The 21,572-nt window shown below is 37.4% G+C and overlaps 1 protein-coding gene across 4 annotated transcripts in view; it reads left to right on the forward strand.

Annotated features, from left to right (window-relative positions):
- The window catches only part of LOC139750416 (thioredoxin domain-containing protein 11), a 42,399-nt gene extending 21,728 nt beyond the window's left edge, over nt 1-20,671 (forward strand). For all 4 annotated transcript variants that reach the window (XM_071665187.1, XM_071665188.1, XM_071665185.1 and 1 more), the window contains 6 exons: nt 3,720-3,912; nt 4,824-4,965; nt 6,397-6,625; nt 10,560-10,668; nt 13,536-13,729; nt 15,812-20,671. In XM_071665187.1, coding sequence (XP_071521288.1) covers nt 3,720-3,912; nt 4,824-4,965; nt 6,397-6,625; nt 10,560-10,668; nt 13,536-13,729; nt 15,812-16,325 — 1,381 coding nt within the window. In that variant the 3' untranslated portion in view covers nt 16,326-20,671. The remainder of the gene's footprint in view (nt 1-3,719; nt 3,913-4,823; nt 4,966-6,396; nt 6,626-10,559; nt 10,669-13,535; nt 13,730-15,811) is intronic.
- The last annotated feature ends 901 nt before the right edge of the window (nt 20,672-21,572 follow it).

Genomic DNA, 21,572 nt, shown 5'->3' on the forward strand with positions numbered 1-21,572 from the left:
ATGGGAGTGGTTTAGAGGACAAATCATAAACATATTCAAGAAAAACTTTTATTAGTTTATAATGCTGAAATTGAAGCACTGGAAGGACAAGACTTCCCATTTCCAAGCTAGGCTGTATCAGCCACCATTGCTTCCTTTCTTTCCTATCACCATGCCTTCTACTCTTCCATTTTTTATTATTTTTGCCCTTTTTCCTTGTGTAGTTATGTAAAGTGAAGTGTATATATGAACAGAGAGATAATTTGCCTTTAACTGATAGTAAACTCTCAATCAGTTGATGGAAAAAATGCTCTGCTTCTGTTCAGATAAATGAGAAATTTTTGTGTTGTTCATCAAAGTTCTGATCGTCTCTTTTATTAGAAATTATGATGTTGGAAGATTTTTATTTGTTTAAGACTGCAAACTTGATTTTTATGAATAAGCACCATGTGTAATCACACATCATCCAATGATTGAGGGCGATGGCACTGAATGTAATTGGGAGGGAGCTAGTGGAGAAGTTTAAAAGTTGTTATAGGTTGGATGTGCTGGGAATTGGGGAAACCCATATTCTTAGGCAGGGTGTATGGAGTGAAAATGGAAATGATTAGTGCAAGTAATAGGGGGCATGGAAGGAGGAGTGGTACTGACAGGTTTTTTTTTTTTTTTTTTTTTTTTTTTTTTTATACTTTGTCGCTGTCTCCCGCGTATTGCGAGGTAGCGCAAGGAAACAGACGAAAGAAATGGCCCAACCCCCCCCCCATACACATGTACATACACACGTCCACACACACAAATATACATACCTACACAGCTTTCCATGGTTTACCCCGGACGCTTCACATGCCTTGATTCAATCCACTGACAGCACGTCAACCCCTGTATACCACATCGCTCCAATTCACTCTATTCCTTGCCCTCCTTTCACCCTCCTGCATGTTCAGGCCCCGATCACACAAAATCTTTTTCACTCCATCTTTCCACCTCCAATTTGGTCTCCCTCTTCTCCTCGTTCCCTCCACCTCCGACACATATATCCTCTTGGTCAATCTTTCCTCACTCATTCTCTCCATGTGCCCAAACCATTTTAAAACACTCTCTTCTGCTCTCTCAACCACGCTCTTTTTATTTCCACACATCTCTCTTACCCTTACGTTACTTACTCGATCAAACCACCTCACACCACACATTGTCCTCAAACATCTCATTTCCAGCACATCCATCCTCCTGCGCACAACTCTATCCATAGCCCACGCCTCGCAACCATACAACATTGTTGGAACTACTATTCCTTCAAACATACCCATTTTTGCTTTCCGGGATAATGTTCTCGACTTCCACACATTTTTCAAGGCTCCCAAAATTTTCGCCCCCTCCCCCACCCTATGATCCACTTCCGCTTCCATGGTTCCATCCGCTGACAGATCCACTCCCAGATATCTAAAACACTTCACTTCCTCCAGTTTTTCACCATTCAAACACCTCCCAATTGACTTGACCCTCAGCCCTACTGTACCTAATAACCTTGCTCTTATTCACATTTACTCTTAACTTTCTTCTTCCACACACTTTACCAAACTCCGTCACCAGCTTCTGCAGTTTCTCACATGAATCCGCCACCAGCGCTGTATCATCAGCGAACAACAACTGACTCACTTCCCAAGCTCTCTCATCCCCAACAGACTTCATACTTGCCCCTCTTTCCAAGACTCTTGCATTTACCTCCCTAACAACCCCATCCATAAACAAATTAAACAACCATGGAGACATCACACACCCCTGCCGCAAACCTACATTCACTGAGAACCAATCACTTTCCTCTCTTCCTACACGTACACATGCCTTACATCCTCGATAAAAACTTTTCACTGCTTCTAACAACTTGCCTCCCACACCATATATTCTTAATACCTTCCACAGAGCATCTCTATCAAGTCTATCATATGCCTTCTCCAGATCCATAAATGCTACATACAAATCCATTTGCTTTTCTAAGTATTTCTCACATACATTCTTCAAAGCAAACTGACAGGTATGAATGAAAATTATCAGAGAAAAGGGAAAGGATGTGTATTTCTGTTATCACTGAGAGGGTGGGAGGGTGTTACAAAGCATAATCATGAATAGTGTGGTTAAGGATGTTCGTAGCAATTGTAGGGGAATAAGTCTGTTGAGTATAACAGGAAAAGTGTCTGCTGCAAGAATGTTGTTTGATATAGTGATGGAAGTGACTGAGTGCAGAATAAGTGAGGAACAAGGGTTTATAGGAAAGGTAGGGGATGTATGGGTCATGTTTTTGTTGTAAAGATGACTGGAAAAGTAGCTAGCAAAAGGTAAGAAGCTTTATGCAGCTTTTATGGATCTGGATAACATGTAAGGCAGAGTCAAGTAGAATGCATTATGGGATATTTTAAGGATGTAATGGGTAGGGGGACAGCTGTTGGATAGTGTGAAAGCCGCCTGTAGAGGAGCAGAGAGTGGATGGAAAGTTAAGCATAAGTTTTTGTATACTTGTGGGTGTGAGGTAGGGCTGTGTGATTTCACCATGGCTTTTTAGTATATAATTGGAAGACCACCTGTGACTTGGGGAAGTGGAGTGGAAGATTCCTGGAGGGAGAGAAATGGTGGAAGAATGTGTGGAAGTGTATGCGAGGGAGGCATGGAAGGACAGGGAAAAGTGGGGACTCATTTTGCCATGGTCACCCCCTTGATGGGAGTTCCCAAAGGGAATGGGCATCAGAGATGTAGATGGATAGATAGACTGTACTTAAGATGAAGATTTTTCTTTTCTAAACATTTGCCCCATTATATACCACAGAGAAATTTAGATACCTGTTCAGGTGCTAATGATTCTTCTTTTCTGAATAGTTATACCAGTTATATACAGGATTAATTTGCCTTTATATGGAAAAAGGCTTTCACATTTGTGGGGGTGGTAGGGTTTAGATTTTCATTTGTGGTTACATTTAGTTTTTTATGGGGAGAAACTTTGTCTTCTTAACCTTTTATAATGTGTACCATGTCTTTATACCTATGAATGTATGCACACACACGCACACAACCTTCTAGCTTATGCCAGGTACTTACACATTTACTTTGTTGAATTTATGACAGTTTGACTTAACATCTCTTCCAATGTGACCACGAAACTTGCCCTGTGCCACACTTTTCCCGTCATCAGTTGATATTACTGGTGTGTCTGTTCCTTTTGCACCTCTGTTAGCAGGTACATCACACTGTACTCAACAAGTCACTGTATCAAATGAGTACTGTATGGCAATTGGCATATGAAGGGTAAGGTGTCTTGATATCTGTTTCTTTCCCTTTCCCAATAAGATTTGTTAGCAATTATTTTTAGTTTGTTAAATATTTATTTGTGCTAAAATTAGAAGTGGAAAGTATGTAAAAATATTGAAGATTAAAATTATTAGGAACAGAAGAAAAAGGTGGGTCATTTTTATATGCAGTGATTTGATTATCTTGATTTAATAATTTTCAGATAGGTGTGAAATTTAGATCATCATATACCTTTTAGACTTTTCCATTATCCTATTTGTTATTATTCAAGTAGTGGCTCTTGAAAGACTTGAATATTTGATTATGTATGTTAGTGTTTCTGTTGATGCACAGTAGTGCATAATTGATTGTAATCTTTTAAATCTTTGATATTGAACTCAAATGTATGAATACTGTATACTTAGGTAGTCCAGAATAACAGATATTTCTCTTGTGGTATATAGGGAGGAGGAATTCGGCTTGCTCCAGCATGTGAATGGCCTCTTGACTGTGTTCAGTGACTCATGTCATGAGTTAGTACTTCAGTACAGTCCATGGGAGCATTATTCTGTCTGCTGCCAGCGCAATAGCACTCCCTCAAAGATAAAGACGACACTGACTCAAAACACAGACAACCAGAATGAAGAATTTGAGAGAGTAAGTAAATTGGTTTAGGTTCTATTTGCATCAGTGTGAAAGTTAATGGGATAACATGAAAAGATACTATAGTTCAGTATTGATTATATGGTCTGATTTGAGCCCAAATTGGATGATGATGGATGACCAAAAACACCAGATAACCAAAATTTTGCCTAAAAGTTTGAATATTTCAAGAGAAAATGCTGGAAATTATAATAACAAATTAAGACTGGGTAGATCATGTCCTTAACACCCCAAAATATGTACATTACTACAAATATCTTTCGTCTATCATCTGATGTGAAATTATCCTTTCATGGAGTGCCTTGGTTTCTGCTGCTCAGGCTGTTCATTCAACTGATATTCATCAATTTTTTTTTTAACTCCACCCCTATTTTTTACCATTTTTACTTGTTTCCTTCTTTCATACTTATTTGCTGTTTTTTATGCTTGTGAGGTAGCACCAGACCCAGATGAAGAAAAGGCCTCATTTGCTCATGTTCATTCTCTACCTGTAATGTGCAATGTTCTGAAACTACAACCCCTTATCAAAAACCAGACACCTCAGACCTTTCTGTGGTTTTTCCCTGGCCGTTTCATATTCTCAGTTACAGTCCATTGACATCATGTTTATCCCTGTAAACCACATTGCTCCAATTCACTCTGTCCCTTGTATGGTCAAAAATGGAGCTTGCCTGCGATGTAGGCTACTCTGCACTAGTTTATGATGCTGAGTAATAATCAGCTTTCCAACAGAGCTGAGGCATTTCTTTATCTCTTTCCACATACAGCACTGATAGCACTCTTCATCTTTCAAGATTTGATTAAAAAATTTATTTTTGGTGTTATTTTTTGTGCATAGATGTGTAACTTTCTTTTAAAGGACCTCATATTGAGGAAGATCTTAACAGTATTGATGATTTAATTAGATGGAGAATGGGCACAAAGATGATCGCATAGAAAAGCTTGTTGCAATGGCTGCAGAAGACCAGTGTAAGAGACTTTTCCATGGATCTCTGATAGCTCCTTCTGCAATTCTCAGGGATCAACATCCAGCACCTGATGTAACTGGTAAGTATTAGAGTCTGCTGTAATTTTCTTTATGTGAATATTAATTTATGACAGTGTTTCATTTTACAGAATAACCCATTATTTGAGTTAGGGAAAGGATATGCTTTTAGGTATTTGGAGAAAGGGAGGCTGAATACTCACCCCTGGCTTAATACTTTTGTGCATGGGGCCATAACAACATACCTTCCAGCTTGGGCCTCCTGTGCTAATGGCCTGGATGAGTTGGCAAGAAAGCAGGTTTTTTCACTTGCATCTTGATACCTTTTAGGTAGGTGGTTTAAATAAAAGTGTCTGAAGTGAACTTTGTAAAAACAATGGAAAATAAAAGAGTTCTTTGCCCTACCCTCCACAACAATGACAAAAAGTGGTTGGCCACTTTCAGAGTTGGCTGCCAAGCCAGAGTTGCTCACAAAGGCTACAACTCTAACACCTTTAAGCCCTGCAAAGGAGTTCCTCGAGGAGCAGTTCTTTCTCCATTCCTCTGAGTTTCTTTTTGCATGACCCCCATTACCTCCTGCAAACCACTGTATGAAGGTCCTCCATTTGCAAATTGCTGTAAAATCATAATCATATTACAGCTCCCTGACACCACAGAAACAGCAACAGACATGCAAAACTTTATTACACATTTGGAATGATATTCATCCAGAAAAGAATGCTTCTTCACAAAAGTTTTCAGTTGCCTTTTTGACCCTAGACATCCATGAATCCAGCCTACTTCCTCCTTTACTTTAAATGACCTGACATTTTCATTCAACAAAAAAATCTAATTTGGGTATCACATATAACAAATATGACATTCACACCCCTGTCCGCAAATATCCACAAATGCCCAGCACCTGAACAATGAAACAAAAATCCACTCATTACAATCCCACTTCATTATGCATTGTAAACAATTCTTTCCAACAAGTACCAGTGTAGATGATATTGCCTACACTGTAGGAAAAGTTTGTGGTAGTGTAATGATGATATGCTTGTCATTTATCATGTAGGTAATAAAGATGTAATGAAGGAGAGACAGTAAAGGATAAGAAGTTAATAGAAATTATTGAGACACTGGATTGGACATTAACACAGTTAGAGGATATAATGTAAGAATTTGGAAATCTAGTCAAAAAATATAAAGAATGTCAATAGATGGGAGAGGAAATACTGGATTTGAAAAATGCTGTCAAAGGATATGAAGATTGAATTAGTTCAATTGAATGGATGGGATTCAGGAGAAATATAACAAAAAGAATGAGGGTGCAATGACTGAAGAGAAAAATGATTCAGAAGTGGAGTGGATGCACATCTTTTTCATATGCTCAGGTATGTTAACACACCACCTACTCATTTTGGAGCCCAAACTTCCACACATATTCTGATAGCAGTCTGTATGTCAACTTTTGATTAGATTATGTTATTTATGTTTTGATTACTTTGCAGGTCTAGGATGCAAGACAAACAAGACATTGGCATTTGTAGCGGTGGACTCGCTGCATCACAAAAATATAGCAGAAAGACTTGGGGTTAATGTGTCCGCTCAAGAGCCTCCCAATACTGCTGCTGTTATTGTGGACCTTCAGAGAGAGGGTCACTTCATTATGGATGCCAGTTTATCAAAACTGACTTTGGCTAATTTCATTATCAACTACACACAAGGACTGTTGGATCGGTAAGATGAATTTCACTGATACTTCCCTGAGGTTGATATTCTTACTCGTAAGTGGCATGACACAAGAAAGCCAGGAGGATATCAAGACTATCCTTCATAGAAGATGATTGTTCTGATTTTATTTTTGTTGAAAAGAAGAGAATTAAATGTGATAGAAAATCTGGAAAATATGTTTGTATGTAGGAAATTTGGTTGTGATTTTTTTTGAAATGTGATATGTCATGTTTTGGGCTCAGAGCATTGCATCGGTTAAATCTAGATTTGGCATTTTTTGTGTGTAAAATGAGACTAATATTTTTGTTTGGTACCTTTTTCTTCTGGAGCACTTAGAAGAAAATCCCAGTTGAGGCTGTAATGTTTATCATGATTATTCACATGATACCTAAACACACACCTACATGGACACAAGCACACGAGGAGAAATGCCTAGAAATTGAGACTGTCAAAGAAGGTAGAGGACACAGAATGGGAAGTAATTCTAGGATGAGAGAGACAGACTGGATATTGATTTAAAGGAGCAGAAATTTGGGGAAGTTCATCAGGGACTAACCTTAAACATATATACAGTGTCCTTCTAATTGTTTCTGTAATTGCTCTTAGTATGTCTTTTATTTTTGTAGCTATTGCAATGAATATTGAAATTTGGTAATGTAAGGTGTTGAGAGGATCAAATACTGTGTTAGAGACAATACTCTCTAGAAAATTTATGGGTATATGATGGGAGGTTTAGTAAGATGCAGAATATTCAAGTTCGACTCAAAAAGGGAAACAATGTAGATTATAGAAAGATCAAGAGATATGCAGATGGAAGAAGAATTGGTACTGCTGGACAACTGATGGGTGGGCTACAGCAAAATCACTGGGGCTGGTAAAGCATGATGTACATAGTCATAAGTCCTTTATGATTTTTGAATTAGAAGGACACTCTGTTCCAGCAAAAGAAGAAAGTGTAGTGAAGAAAGAAATACTGGTGAGAGAAATATCAAAGGCAGTAGACATGGTAAGTACAGTTTATGAGATCACCTGTGTAACCGTCAGATTTTTGAGACGCATTCAAAGTCCATGAAAAAGTTTGAGCAGATGTGTAGTTGATATAAAACAATGAAAAATTCTAGATAGGAACTTTTATCATAATGTATATAAACATTTCTACTGATATAATTGCACATGATTGTTAATGGTTTATTCATCTTGTGACTGAGTTTTGCTGTTTGATAGTAGATATCTCCCTTTCAGTCATTTCATCATTTTTGGACCTCTGAAAAATTGAAAGATATTTTAGCTGAAAATCTTGAGTTGATGGTTGCTTGAGACAGTTGGATACTTTATTGCATTTTGTAGGGAAAAAGAATGGGAAAAATGGTCAAGATACAAAGGTACAGACACTGAAGGTTCCTTTAAAAATGATGTGTAGTTAGAAGGTACACAGGAAAAGTGCAAAACTTGCTGACCATGAAGAATTTCAATAACGTTTTTGTCAAAGGAAATGAATCAAAGAAAGAGTGAGAAAGAAGTAAAGGGAACATTCAGAAATCTTAAAAACTAGATATCAGAATAATCCAGAAAGCACATCATTCTCATCCCAAGCACAGAGAGGCCAGTTATGTAAGTAGTAAGACTGAAAGTAATGCATATTAGTACCAATGGACTTTTTTATTGGAGACTGCAGTCACAGACAAAAGTCTACTTCAAAGCTAGGCCTTAATTGAAATATACCGAAGATTATGAAGGGAACAAGAAAAGATGGGAGAGTATTTACAGATTTTGGAGGAACTGAAAAACCTGTCTTAAAATGTGCCAGGTTGTAGTTATTGGGAAGCACATGAGAGGGTAAAAAATCCCATAGCTTCTAGGTGTAGAGAAAGAAACATTGAAAAAGAACAAGTGGTGAAAGCCTTGCTTGAGATGAAGTGTGACTGGATTGGATGAAATAGCAGTTTCATATCTTAAGAAAATGGATGACAGTGTTGCTGATTGGCTTGTTAGGATTTTCATTGTATATATATGGATCATGGTTGATATTGATGTATAAATATACCAATCGAGAGGTTACCTAATTAATGCATATATATGGGTTGAGTGGTTGAATAGTAAGGCAGATCTCTTAATTCTGGTACAATCTTTGTTGTTCATGTTTATCTTTTTGTGCTTCTTTAGGTGTGATGAACAAACTTGAGAAGAACATTATAGTTTTGGCCTTATGCAAGATGGGAACAGGTTGAATTTTTCCTTGTCTGTGTTCTGTTACCTATTTGTGCACCCAGGGGAGAAAGCTTTACACTTGAAGGATCTCGTTTCTTGTATGATATTTACGTTCAAGATGATATTCAAATCTTTGTAAGCTCTTGGCTTTCATGGTCTCCTTGGTTAAACTAATCTACCATTAACTAACCTTACACTAAACCATTATTCTTTACATCCTTCATAAATGTCCTCTTTCTTAGCTTCTGATCATGCTTCTGATCATGGCCTCTGGTAACTCTGGTATTGCACCTTGTGAAGAACTGTTTAGTGTCATCATCATTCACTTGATTTAGGAACTTAAAAGCTGTTATCAGGTCATCCCTTTCTTGTTTTTCTTTTTCAGGTGGACAGCTATGTAGCCCGCAACCATTCACAGTAGCTCTGACCTCTTGATTTTGGTACCATCTTGGATGCTCTTCTCTGGTCTCATCAATCATATGTTTGTGTTTCTTTAGGTGCAGTGACCAGACCTGATAGGCATAATCCAGTTTTGATCGAACATATGTCATAAGTAGCTTGTTAAACATTTCTGTATCCATATACGTGAAGGCAGTTTTGATATTTAGCAGCAGGCATTTCACAGATATGATGTGAAGCTCCGGCAGCAGACTAAGTGCAGTGTCCACCCCCTCAATCTCTTTCACACCGATTCTGGTAACTTATTTCCTGCTAAGGAGTATACTGGGTTCCTCTTATACTGTGTCCCATCCTTTTTACCCTGTGCTTACTTGGACTGAATATCATCATCATATCAGACCACCTTTGGAGTTTGTCAAGGTTCCCTGTTTAGCTGATGCTTAATTTCTCCCATGAACTTGGCATCTTCTGCAAAAATGTTCAGGTATGAGTCTAATGGTTCTGGCTGGTCAGATTCATACACCAAGAATAGCAATGGGCCCAAGACCAAGCTTGCTCTGTGGCATTCCACTTATAACCTCGGCCCATTCTGAGAATGTGCCTCTTACCTGGATCCTTTGTTCTTTTTGACATGGGTATCCTTAATCAGCAAAGGAATTTACCCTATATTCCTGCCTGTAACCCTAGGTTCTTAATCATTCTCTTAGGAGCATAGTGTTAAAGGCTTTCTGGCAGGTTAGGTTCACAGTCTACCCGTTCATCTTTCTGGTTTATGACTGTTGTAAAATCCTTAGAAGTTTGTAATGCTACATCTTTTTTTCTGAAGCTTGCCTGTTTCCTAGTTAAGGAGTTCCTCCTTTGTAGATTGTCTTTTGATTGTTTTTGATTACCAGAGATTCACAAATCATACTTATCAACAAAACAGACCCAGAGTTTTTTTTGCCTATGTGTGCATATGTTCTTCGTTAGGTTCTGATTGTGCTGCTTCCTTTCTTTCTCATTTTGTTGTTAATCTCTTGTTATTCTTTTCTAAACTATTTACCCTTTTCTTTGGAACCTATTATCCATTGCTCTTTTTCTGTCCTTTGCCCATTGCATTATTACTAATTCATTCTCCATTTCTTTTAACTTGATTCCAGTTTAATGCTGTATTCAGTTTTATACTGTTTTTTAATTTTTTTTTTTGAATAAGGCTTGAAAAAGTAGACAGAAAACATGAACATGTTGGAAACTAGGTCTCGCTCATATCATCTGTCTATTACACATTTTTTAGGGCTGAATTTGTATTGAAATAATGTATATTGCTTCTGCTACAGAAATTATTACTTTCCAGAACCATGGTTTCTGGAAACAAGGAAAAGAGAAATTGTGAACCTTCCCAAGTGTGTATCCAGGAACTGACTTCAGAAAATTACTTCAGAGTCACACAGCAGACAGGAAAGGTGAGAGTAACATCTTTTGTCAAATTTGCATTGTAATATCAGGAACATCTGGGATGAATAAGTATACTTTTGTGAACATTTGCATTGTTAGGTAACTTCATTACTGTATAGTTTGACAGCTAATTGGTCTGTTTTAACAGTAAGATAGAAACTTAACCCATTCATTGTTTTCAAGTGCTATAGGCAAGCCAGTATTTTATCTTCCATGGTAGTGTCTTCTTTTTCTGGCATAAGAGTCCCACTTTTTTTTCTTTTTGGAAGGTAGCATTCTAGGCTACTTCTTAACATTGTGGATAATTTGCAGTGCATCCAGGTGGGGTACATTACCTGAATGTCTTATTTCATCAAATTTATCATAAAGTTAGGAGATGTGGTTTGAAAAATGAAGAAATAAAGAAAGTAGAACTTGGCTCCAGTGGTGATAAAATTTTTACACCTTAGATATAGATTTAGTAATGATCTTTCAGATGATGCCAGCCCTCCTCTTTAAGCAAAAGTGATGATTTTAATGACTACTAATAAAGTTATTGGATTTCTGTTTTGGCTACCACTTTATACACTATATGGATTCTCAATTTTCACATCCTGGTAAGACCATTGAACCAGAAAAAGATGATTAGGTTAAAAGCATCATTTGTAAAAAAAGAAAATGCAGAAAATGAGAATAAGGAGAATAGAAGTTGAGACTGTGTCAGCTGTGACTTTACTGAGAGGTTTAGTGAAATATCCTGGGCTTGCTTTAAGGTGATGAATACACAGTGGCCTCTTTTTGACCAGCTAGGGCACTTTTAGCCTCCATGGTAAGATTTGACAGTGTGTTATGCTGTTGATCAGTATCTCCCTCCTTAAAAGTTATTCTCAATTAGCAACAGTATTACATGACAGGTATACAAGAAACAAATGCAGTACTTTCATAGGTTGCAGAAATATTCAGTGTTAAGTAGATATGCAGTACTGTGAAGTATTATCTCGTTTATCATGTATTATGTATAGTATTTTGTTACTTCATAGTGGCTTAGCTGGAATGAAATCTATTGCTTATTGTATCAGTGAGTATTATTGTAGAGCTTATTAGCCTTTAGTGCCTCACCCTTAACAGGTCACTGGCAAAGGGCAACTCCAAAGCAATGTTTCTAATGACTACTACTACCTAATGTTCTAACTTACTACCTCTACCATATGGTTCTGCTTAATTCTCTTACTTACTACTTCTACTTAATGTTTCTACCTAATGCTCCTATTCCTACCTACTGCATTTTTTTTCCTTGGAGGCTCCAGTCATGGACTTAAGTCTACATCAAGGATGGGCTTTAATTGAAATACAAAAGTTATTGAAAGGGAAAAAGAAGAGACATGGGAAAGTATTTATCACCATTCTCCCATACTACTTACCAGGTGTACTCAGCAAACCTGTACTTGTGTAATTAGAACATTCACTTTTGTTCCTCTTACAGGTCAAGTTGTTCAGTCAAGATCTTTCTAGCTGTCCTGTCATAAGAATTCGTACCTTGATTTAAGATTTTCCAACCCAGAGTTTAGGAAGGTTACTTTGAATACCCATTTTGCTGTCATTCAGAAGACTACTTTTGAAGCATTTCTTGAGATCAGCAGAGATAATTAGTAAGGATAACTCCTCCTTGGTTTCCCAAGCAACATGAAAATTTTTTGAGGTAGTGTATACTTTTGTAAGACTAGTTTCCTTAGCTTTACATGGCATTCTTTTGAAAGCCATGTCAATAAAATACTACCAAGCTAGTACTTCTAGGGAAACTTTTCCAGGGTAAATTTTCCGGAGATCTCTAACATTCCTCAACAGCGTCACCCATTTCTTTGGTCTTGATGCTGAGGGTCAGTCCTATAGGCATTGAGCATACCCTCTGCAAGTTGGAGTTATCTCCATAAGATAACTCTTGCATATGTTTTTTTGTCATCTTTTCTTATTAACCCATCAAAGGCGGGTAACGTTGTTTTTTACATCCATATAAGGTGGCATATTTTAGGAATAGTAAAATATCAAGGGGTAAGCCAATACATACATGAATAGATGAAATTGGATGAGCAATGAAAGTAAGAGGTGTTACTCACACGATACTGTGTCATAGCTGGCTGTGGGAGGAGTGGATTAGTGCTAGGCAGGGGAGAGTGTGACCTATCTTCACCTTACATTGTCGTTGCCAATAGATGTCGACCCCAGCTGGGTAAGCGTGGGTGGCTTTGTACAGGTGTGTCCAAACAGAGAGCATGATGATACATGTCAGAGATACCCCATCACCCAGTATCACTATACAGTTACAATGCAAAAGGGTCCAACATTACATTATGTTGCCCGCCTTTTCCTGCACAAACATTAGATAACAGCTGATACTGGCGCTGACTGCAGATGGGTGAGCAAGGGTAGCTGTTTACAGTAATGGGTAAACAGGGGTGAAGATAGTAGATGACAATGATGCCATATCGTCAAAATAAAAAAAGAAAATTGTGACTCAAAATAGCCCAACATTATGTAACGTTGCCTGGCTTCTACCATGCAAACGTTAGGTAATATCATGCTGGTAAACTATTGCTGCTAATGCTGTTTGAATGGTATGCAATAGGCGAGCGGCACAAAAACTACCAGAAGGAAGGATTTTTTAGGGTCCTCACCCATAGAGATCCATAGAAATTCTCTCATATCTTGTGTGACACCAACCCAGAAAGAAAAGTTTTTCATTCTTCAAAATCCATTTTTTTTTTTTTTTTTTATTTTCATTGCATACCAGTAAATATAACAAAGTTTAATTCTTTAAGAGAGGTATGAGTTAATCCTTATGATTGTGTGTATATAATTATCCTATTGTTTGTATTGAATATTTTTTTCTTCTTTCAAGATGGTTGTAGTACTGCACTACAGCAGCAGTTGTGCAGCATGTACTAGTGTGGGACATGTGTTCATGACTGTGGCTCACATGGCCCGCCACATCCACAATGTTACTTTCGCTCGTATTAACACAGTCGATAATTCTCTACCATGGCATCTGCACTTCGATAGTCTCCCTACCATTATTGTGCATCCACATTATAGGTAAGTTGGGCATGCTTCATTACAATGGATGTGCTTAAACTGGCAGTGGTAGACTTGCTGGCCTCAGATACCCAAGGAAGCATTACACTGGAAAAATACTGGGAATTTTTGTTCCTTTCTCTCTCACTGTTTGTGTGTGTGTGTGGTTTTAGATGTCTTATGAAAGGCAGCATAGACACATCTGATGGGAAGTCTCTTCATCATCCACCCAGCAACTTGGAATCTACAATTTGTAAACAGTTTGATACACATTTCTAGTTATATCCCAAGGCAGCTTGGCTAATGACCAGTTAAGCCCATCATTAATCAGCAGTTAGCCCACACAGCTAGAAGCCGTGAACCACTAGGGTTCTCAATTTTTTAATCAAGATAATGTGTAACTGCTATTAAGAAACGTGATGGAAGGAGTAAGCAGAGCAAGTGTATGTGTTGTCTCTATACAATCATAGAAAATAATCTCTCACACCTTGATTGTAAAAGTAGAAGGAACAATTTTCAGGGGTTTTAAAAAGGAAGATACCTAACAGTTCATTATATTAAGCAGCACTGTGAGTACTATGGCCTTAAAGGTTGTTCATGTGCCTGAATCTATTGAAGATTTACAAGTCAAACAAGTAGGGTAAGTGGTACATAAAAGTGTTTGTCTCTGGTAACACTGGATCTACTGTACTTTCATACTGTATCTTTACACTGTATTTTTAAAGTTTTAATCTTATTTCCATCATCAGTGTGCTAAAAATGATGGCAAAAGAGTAGAGGATTTAAAAAAAATTCATGGACGTATTCATAAACAATGTACATTGGAAATGGGGTTACAACGGCATTCCAAAGCCTTGGGCGTTTATAGATTATTGTTGCATAAATGCAGTAAGGGAACTTTATATTTAATGTTATGTTTTATATTTAATGTTGAGTATTTGTCAGTATTAACCTTTTCATGGCTGTTATTTTTGGCTCAAGCTCCCTTCTTGGGCGGACAAATCTTGAAAAATACTAAGAATTATTTTGATAATTTGTTTGACACCTTGAAACATTATTTTACCACCACTGTTTCACAGCTGTCTGTGGACACATTCTTGTTAGCATAATATCTTGGGAACAGTCCTGACAGAAAGTTCTCACTGAATCATTGATAGCACCCTGTGGTGATGAACTGAGGAAAATTTGGGGCATGTAAATGCACAAATCTGCATGTTGATTTGGAAAATATACCTGTACAGGTATACAGGAGTGCTGAATGATAAGTTCAATTTTGTAACACGTGAATGAAGCAAAGACGCATAGTGTAGAAATTCTTGCAGATTGATAAGCTTGTTACCTTTTTTACTTTCATTTGTGATCATTTCTGCAAGCATGAAAAAGATGCTGCAGGATACTTCCTGGGAAAAGTGGGTTTAGGACCTTTTAACCCTTAGCCTTTGTTGGCAGAAATACTGGATATCTCCACCCATCACTATCTCCTCAATAAGGTACTGGCAGCTTGTTTGTTTTGGGACTGCTTTCGGCAGCACGCAGTTGTCTTGGATTGCATTCTGATATGTTTTCAACTAGGCTGGGGTAAACCATTGAAAGTTCTGTAGGGCCTGGTTGTGGATAGGGAGCTGTGGTTTTGGTGCATTACACATGACAGCTAGAGAATGGATGTGGGCAGATGTGGCCTTTCTTTGTCTGTTCCTGGCATTATCTTGTTAACATGGGAAGTGGCAAACAACTATGGAGAAAAAATATACATATGTTTGTTTCCTGCTTTAATTAGGTAGCACCAGAAACAAATAAATGGCCTCATTCATTCATGTCTACTCTCTAGGTGTCATTTGTAATGCACTGTAGAAGAAAGTTCATTTGTTTTGTGAGACTGTGTTAAGTTTGCCTGTGGCAGATGTTTATCTTAAGAATGACAAATACTATTTTGGGGACCATTTTTTGTCATAATTTGGCTCCTTGTACGGAACAGTATTTCTTCTTATATCTTTCATTCTTCTGTTTGTATGTATTATCAATTTTTCACACTGACATTATCTTTTAGTCATAGATGATTGCTTGACTGATTCTTGTACTTCATATGAATATTTTTCTTTTCAGGAAGAGTGATAGTAGAGTATTTGACTCAACCCATCCACTAACCCCTGCTAGTTTAATGTCCTTCTTAGTGGCCAATCTTGATCCTAGTCGCAGAATTGCCCTGGCTCTGTCAAACTGTCAGGATCAGTGTCATGAACAAGTTGTGCAGGCAGCCACAGTCATGACCACTCAGCTTCACCATAAACTCACAGCCTCTACTGTTAGACTACAGTATGTCCTGGATCGGCTTGTGAGATTAACGGGTAAAGACACGATACCTCAAGATGCTGCTCATAGGGAAGCTCATTACTATGCGTTAATGAATAGAAAAATGCAGCTTGTCAAAGATATAAATACAGAAAGAGTTAGACTCTACCATCTTAGTCAGTTACAGAAACTGTTACGAGTGCCTCCAGAAAATAAAGAATTAACACAACATAGTGATCTCTTAAAATCTGTTTATTACATTACACAAAAAAGTAATAAATTAATGAAGGAAGCTCTAGACCAAAGTGTTTCTCACAATGAATTATAGTGGAGCGAGTCTTTATAGTTTAATGCTGGAGTTTTACTGTGATATGCCTATACATATATACATAAATATTACACACATAGAAGCACACCTCACACAGAATATGCATACACTTCACAAAAGATTTTTATAGAGAAAATGCTGTTAATGATATTTATGCCTTGTGAGGCATTTCAAGTATGAAAGGATATGGAAATGTGATACAATACAGAGTCTACCAGAAGAAATGTATGGATTTTATATAGATATTTGGATGGGTTGGGCAATTTTTTTGTCTGTCTCCTTGCGCTACCTCGCTAACGCGGGAGACAGCGACTAAGTATAATATAATGATAATATATTTTCCAAATAAATGTTAGGGGGTTAGAATTTTCATGATTAGCAGGTGAATGATCTAACAGTATTCTCTTATTAAAGTGCTTTACTTCAAAAATGAATGCTCCCTCTTTGCTGCTTAATGAGCATACCATTGAGAACTTGTTAATGTTAGTCCTTCAGAACATGTCCTATGTTGTTAGGGTGTAAGATTTTGGAAAGGTTTAATAGCATGTGATAATCATGATGAGGAACATCACAAAGAACGATGTTTCAAATTCTCATTAAAATGATAGGCAGAATAAAAATAATTTTGAGGAATTTTTTCTTGAGCTGCACTCTTGTATTGATAATAATGCAGATCATTTCTTAAAACACATCTTAAAGAGGTTTCAACAATGTCAAGTTCCATTAAACATATCTTGGTCAGTTTCTTTGGCCTTCTCAAAGCATGAGCTGCAGGCACCCCATGTTTCCAGATTGTGGTCTTCATGATCATGGTTATCACTAAGTCTTCCATCTTTCTAGTATCTTAAAACACACTTGTAGAATACACCAAGTTCCTGTTGGTATGTCTTTTTTTTTAGCTGCATTTAGGAGCATTCTTTTATGAACTAAGATTAAACAGCATGAAAATGTTTCATCCACCTTTTCATAATGAAAATTCAAACCCCTTATCTTTATTCTAAAAAAGAAAAAAAAATGCAGTCCTTTAGAATATATAACACTATAAAATCTCAACACTTCCTATGGTAGAGCTTGTACATTTATAACTGGCTAAGTGACATACAGACCAAGATTTTTCAGAAAATAGTTCATATTGAATTATTGTAAGTAAAAATAGGCTTTAGCAGTATCAGATTTGGTTTATTGTTTCATTAAAGAATTTCTAGAAGGCAAGAGGCTCCATATAATGTTTTTTGGTGTGAAGATGGGGTTGCTTGACTCCTTTTACAACTAAACCTGCTAATATTCTGTTTACAAAAATACAAAAGTAAGATTTATATGTATTATTTAGAATATGCACCATTTCATTCGGTTGGCAGTGTCTTGTTTAATGCATGTACATTTACCCAACTTGTATACTGTATCATTTGTAAAGTAAATGTGCTTTAGTATTGGTATTCCAAAACTATTGAAAAGGGGAAGCTCTTTAAAAGAAATCTTATTTGCTTTTCTTCATTTGTAATTATGACTTTGATGGTTTGAGATGAGGATAACTTAAATTGGTAGTCTTATTTATGTAACAGCTTTTGGACAACAGTTATAATTCCATATGTAATGCAGACATATCTATTGTTTCAGGATTTTCCTTTTTGTTTTCATGTGTATCGAGTGGAATCCTTCCAGTTAGAAAGAAGGATAAAGGTGCCAGAGTGTAGTTGAGAACAGAAGACCTACAAATCTTGTCCTAATCTTAAAATATAGTTCTTCCAGTTGAGGTAGATGCTGAGGTCCAGATTATGAGGCATTGCACACTATAATGAGGAATAGAACAAGATTTTTATATATCATCTAGTAAAGTTCTGCAATAACAAAAAGCATATTAAAAGAATGGATGGTTTGTGTTTTCAAAACTTTCTCAGGTATCCTTTCAGGGTCTGAAATGAACTCCCAGTGCTTTACACAGCTGAGTGGTGTATGTAATGATCTGGTTACTTTTCATGTGCCAAGAGCTGATCATGTATACATTTTATTGCTTCTTATTTCCAGAAGGTTGTCAAGCCATTGTATGTACCGTAGCTAGCAAAATGTAGTGTCAGATTTTTTCTCATCTTAAATTATATGCGACAAATCAATGGTGTGAAAATTCAGGATAGTATAAGTTATCAAGTGCCATGAAGGTTGATGAAAAGAGTTGTGCGGCTCAAAGTAATATCTGTACATGATTCAATGGTGGAGATTAGGAGGATGGCCAACAGTGTGCCGATTGCCATCCAGGAATTTTAGAAAAAACATTTGTTCATGTATTAGTCAAATAATATACTAATAGATACAAAGGTTACTAAGTGGAGAAATTGTTCAGTGAATTGGAATTAGGTGACACTGGTTATGGATAGAATGGCTTTGGGAGGTTACCTGTAATCAAGGGAATATTTTTGTGCATAAACATAAGATACATATACCTTTCACTTACACATGTAGTGTCTGATATTAGTGCCCTCTTGTGCCAAAATTGTTTGATTTTCTGGCCATGAAATTACTGCCTTAGCCAATTGAGTAACAAAGGCATGGTGATAGTGAAGCAGACTTGTATGTACAGAAGTCACTGGAGCATTAAAATGGGGAAACAGGATGTAAACCACAGGCAGAAATTAATGGAGCTTAACCCTTAAACTGCAGTTACAGGAAAACCTTGGTACCACTGTATGTGAAAAAATTAGAAAAAACAAGTCTTGGCGCTATCTCGCTGTCGCAGGGGGTGGCACTGGGAAATGGATCTTTCTTTGTCTGTTTCCTGGCACTACCTCACCAATGTGAGAAACAGCAATCAAGTATAATAAGAAATATTTATTTATTTATTTATTTTACTTTGTCGCTGTCTCCCGCTTTTGCGAGGTAGCGCAAGGAAACAAACGAAAGAAATGGCCCAACCCACCCCCATACACATGTATATACATACACGTCCCCACACACAAATATACATACCCATACATCTCAATGTACACAATATATACACACACAGACATATACATATATACACATGTACATAATTCATACTGTCTGTCTTTATTCATTCCCTTCGCCACCCTGCCACACATGAAATAACAACCCCCTCCCCCCTCATGTGTGCGAGGTAGTGCTAGGAAGACAACAAAGGCCCCATTTGTTTACACTCAGTCTCTAGCTGTCATGTAATAATGCACCGAAACCACAGCTCCCTTTCCACATCCAGGCCCCACAGAACTTTCCATGGTTTACCCCAGACGCTTCACATGCCCTGGTTCAATCCACTGACAGCACATCGACCCAGGTATACCACATCGTTCCAATTCACTGTATTCCTCGCACACCTTTCACCCTCCTGCATGTTCAGGCCCCGATCACCCAAAATCTTTTTCACTCCATCTTTCCACCTCAAATTCAGTCTCCCACCTCTTGTTCCCTCCACCTCTGACACATATATCCTCTTGGTCAATCTTTCCTCACTCATTCTCTCCATGTGACCAAACCATTTCAAAACACCCTCTTCTGCTCTCTCAACCACACTCTTTTTATTACCACACATCTCTCTTACCCTATTATTACTTACTCGATCAAACCACCTCACACCACATATTGTCCTCAAACATCTCATTTCCAGCACAGCCACCCTCCTGCGCACAACTCTATCCATAGCCCACGCCTCGCAACCATACAACATCGTTGGAGCCACTATTCCTTGAAACATACCCATTTTTGCTTTCCGAGATAATGTTCTCGACTTCCACACATTCTTCAAGGCTCCCAAAATTTTCGCCGAAAAATGAAAAAAGGAAATCCTTTATCTACTTTTGTTTTGCCTTGGTGAAGTGTTGAAGGTATTAAAGCTAAATTAGGTGTACAATTTAAAAAGTAGCTTGAAAAAATAGAAGTATGAGATTACAGATGTATGCATACAAAAACATAAGAAAAATATAAATTCATTGTCTTTCTTTTGTTAAGCCATAGCGAAAAGTTGAAGTTTATGAATGCCAGACTTTGTGTGATGTTCAAACCTTGGCGAAAAATCTCGACATGTATTTTGCAGTTTAAGGGTTAAGCTTCAGTTGCCTGTCTTGGGTTTAGTTATTTTACTGTGTTAAATGTTGATAGGAATTTCAGCTTGAGAGACCACCAGGCAGCAATTTAAAGGGACTTATATACATGTACTGTATATATAGGAACAGGCAGGAAGAAAGAGGGAAATATATGTTTTGTATTCATAGGAATTTATAAAGGTTAGTGTGTGTCCAATCTGAACATGGGAAGGGAATGGGTTTAGAGTGTATGTAAAAAATGAGGTGCAAGTGTGTATATATGCAGATTTGTGCAATAAATGAAGATTTAGCATATGACTTTGTTTTTACAAGCATAGAACCTTTTTTTTGGTTAGGTTAATTCCATGTGATGCAAAGCTACTAAAAGTTAAGACCAAACAGTAACAAGGTCTCTCTTTTGATGTGGCGATTTTGGTGTAGAAGTAAGAACTTTTGTTATACATTTAGGAAATGGAAAATTCTATGCCTTTTTCATGATAAGCTTCAAAAAACCTCTTATTGCCGATCTATATATATATGTATAAGAATGTTTAAACTTGCTTTCTGTTCAGTAATTGTGCATGTGATGGATAGTTATCTTCCATGACCATGACCAATATTGATTCTTTAAATAGAATTTGAAGATACTAACGAGAAGGATGAATAATGTGTTCAGACTGTAAATCAGAGGCAAAGTCTAATGAAAGGAATGCTTCAGGCAGTGGAGAAAAAGTTTGATGCCAGAGCCTCCAGTATTGTTGATCGAGATTGAAGATTTTATTGTAGCTTTAGGAGTGTGGACTAAGTGTTTGCTTTGAAAAGTTTGTGCAAGAGATCTTTAGAAAGAGATTTGTAAATGGCATAAATGAACCTGGATAGGGCTACCAGAAATGCCTTTTGGAAGGTGTTACGAATATATGGGGTGCAAGGAAAGCTGCTGAATGCAATAAGAAAGGCATACCAACAGGCAGTAGGAAGGGAGGAAGGCGAGTTGTAACATGTAAAGGTGGAAAGTGAAAGATGTGCAATTACACCATGGCTGTTGAATATGTTTTGGATGGGATGGTGAGGGAAGTAAATGTGAGGTTCTAGAGAGAGGGGCTGGTGACAGGAGGACTGGGAGGTGTCTCTTAATGTTTGCAGGTGACAGAGCTCTACTGACTGACTTCGAGATAGAAACTCCTGTGTCATAGCATGGGAGAGTGCATGTAAGGAG

Source organism: Panulirus ornatus, chromosome 9, assembly GCF_036320965.1.
Source record: "Panulirus ornatus isolate Po-2019 chromosome 9, ASM3632096v1, whole genome shotgun sequence".
NCBI lineage: Eukaryota > Metazoa > Arthropoda > Malacostraca > Decapoda > Palinuridae > Panulirus > Panulirus ornatus.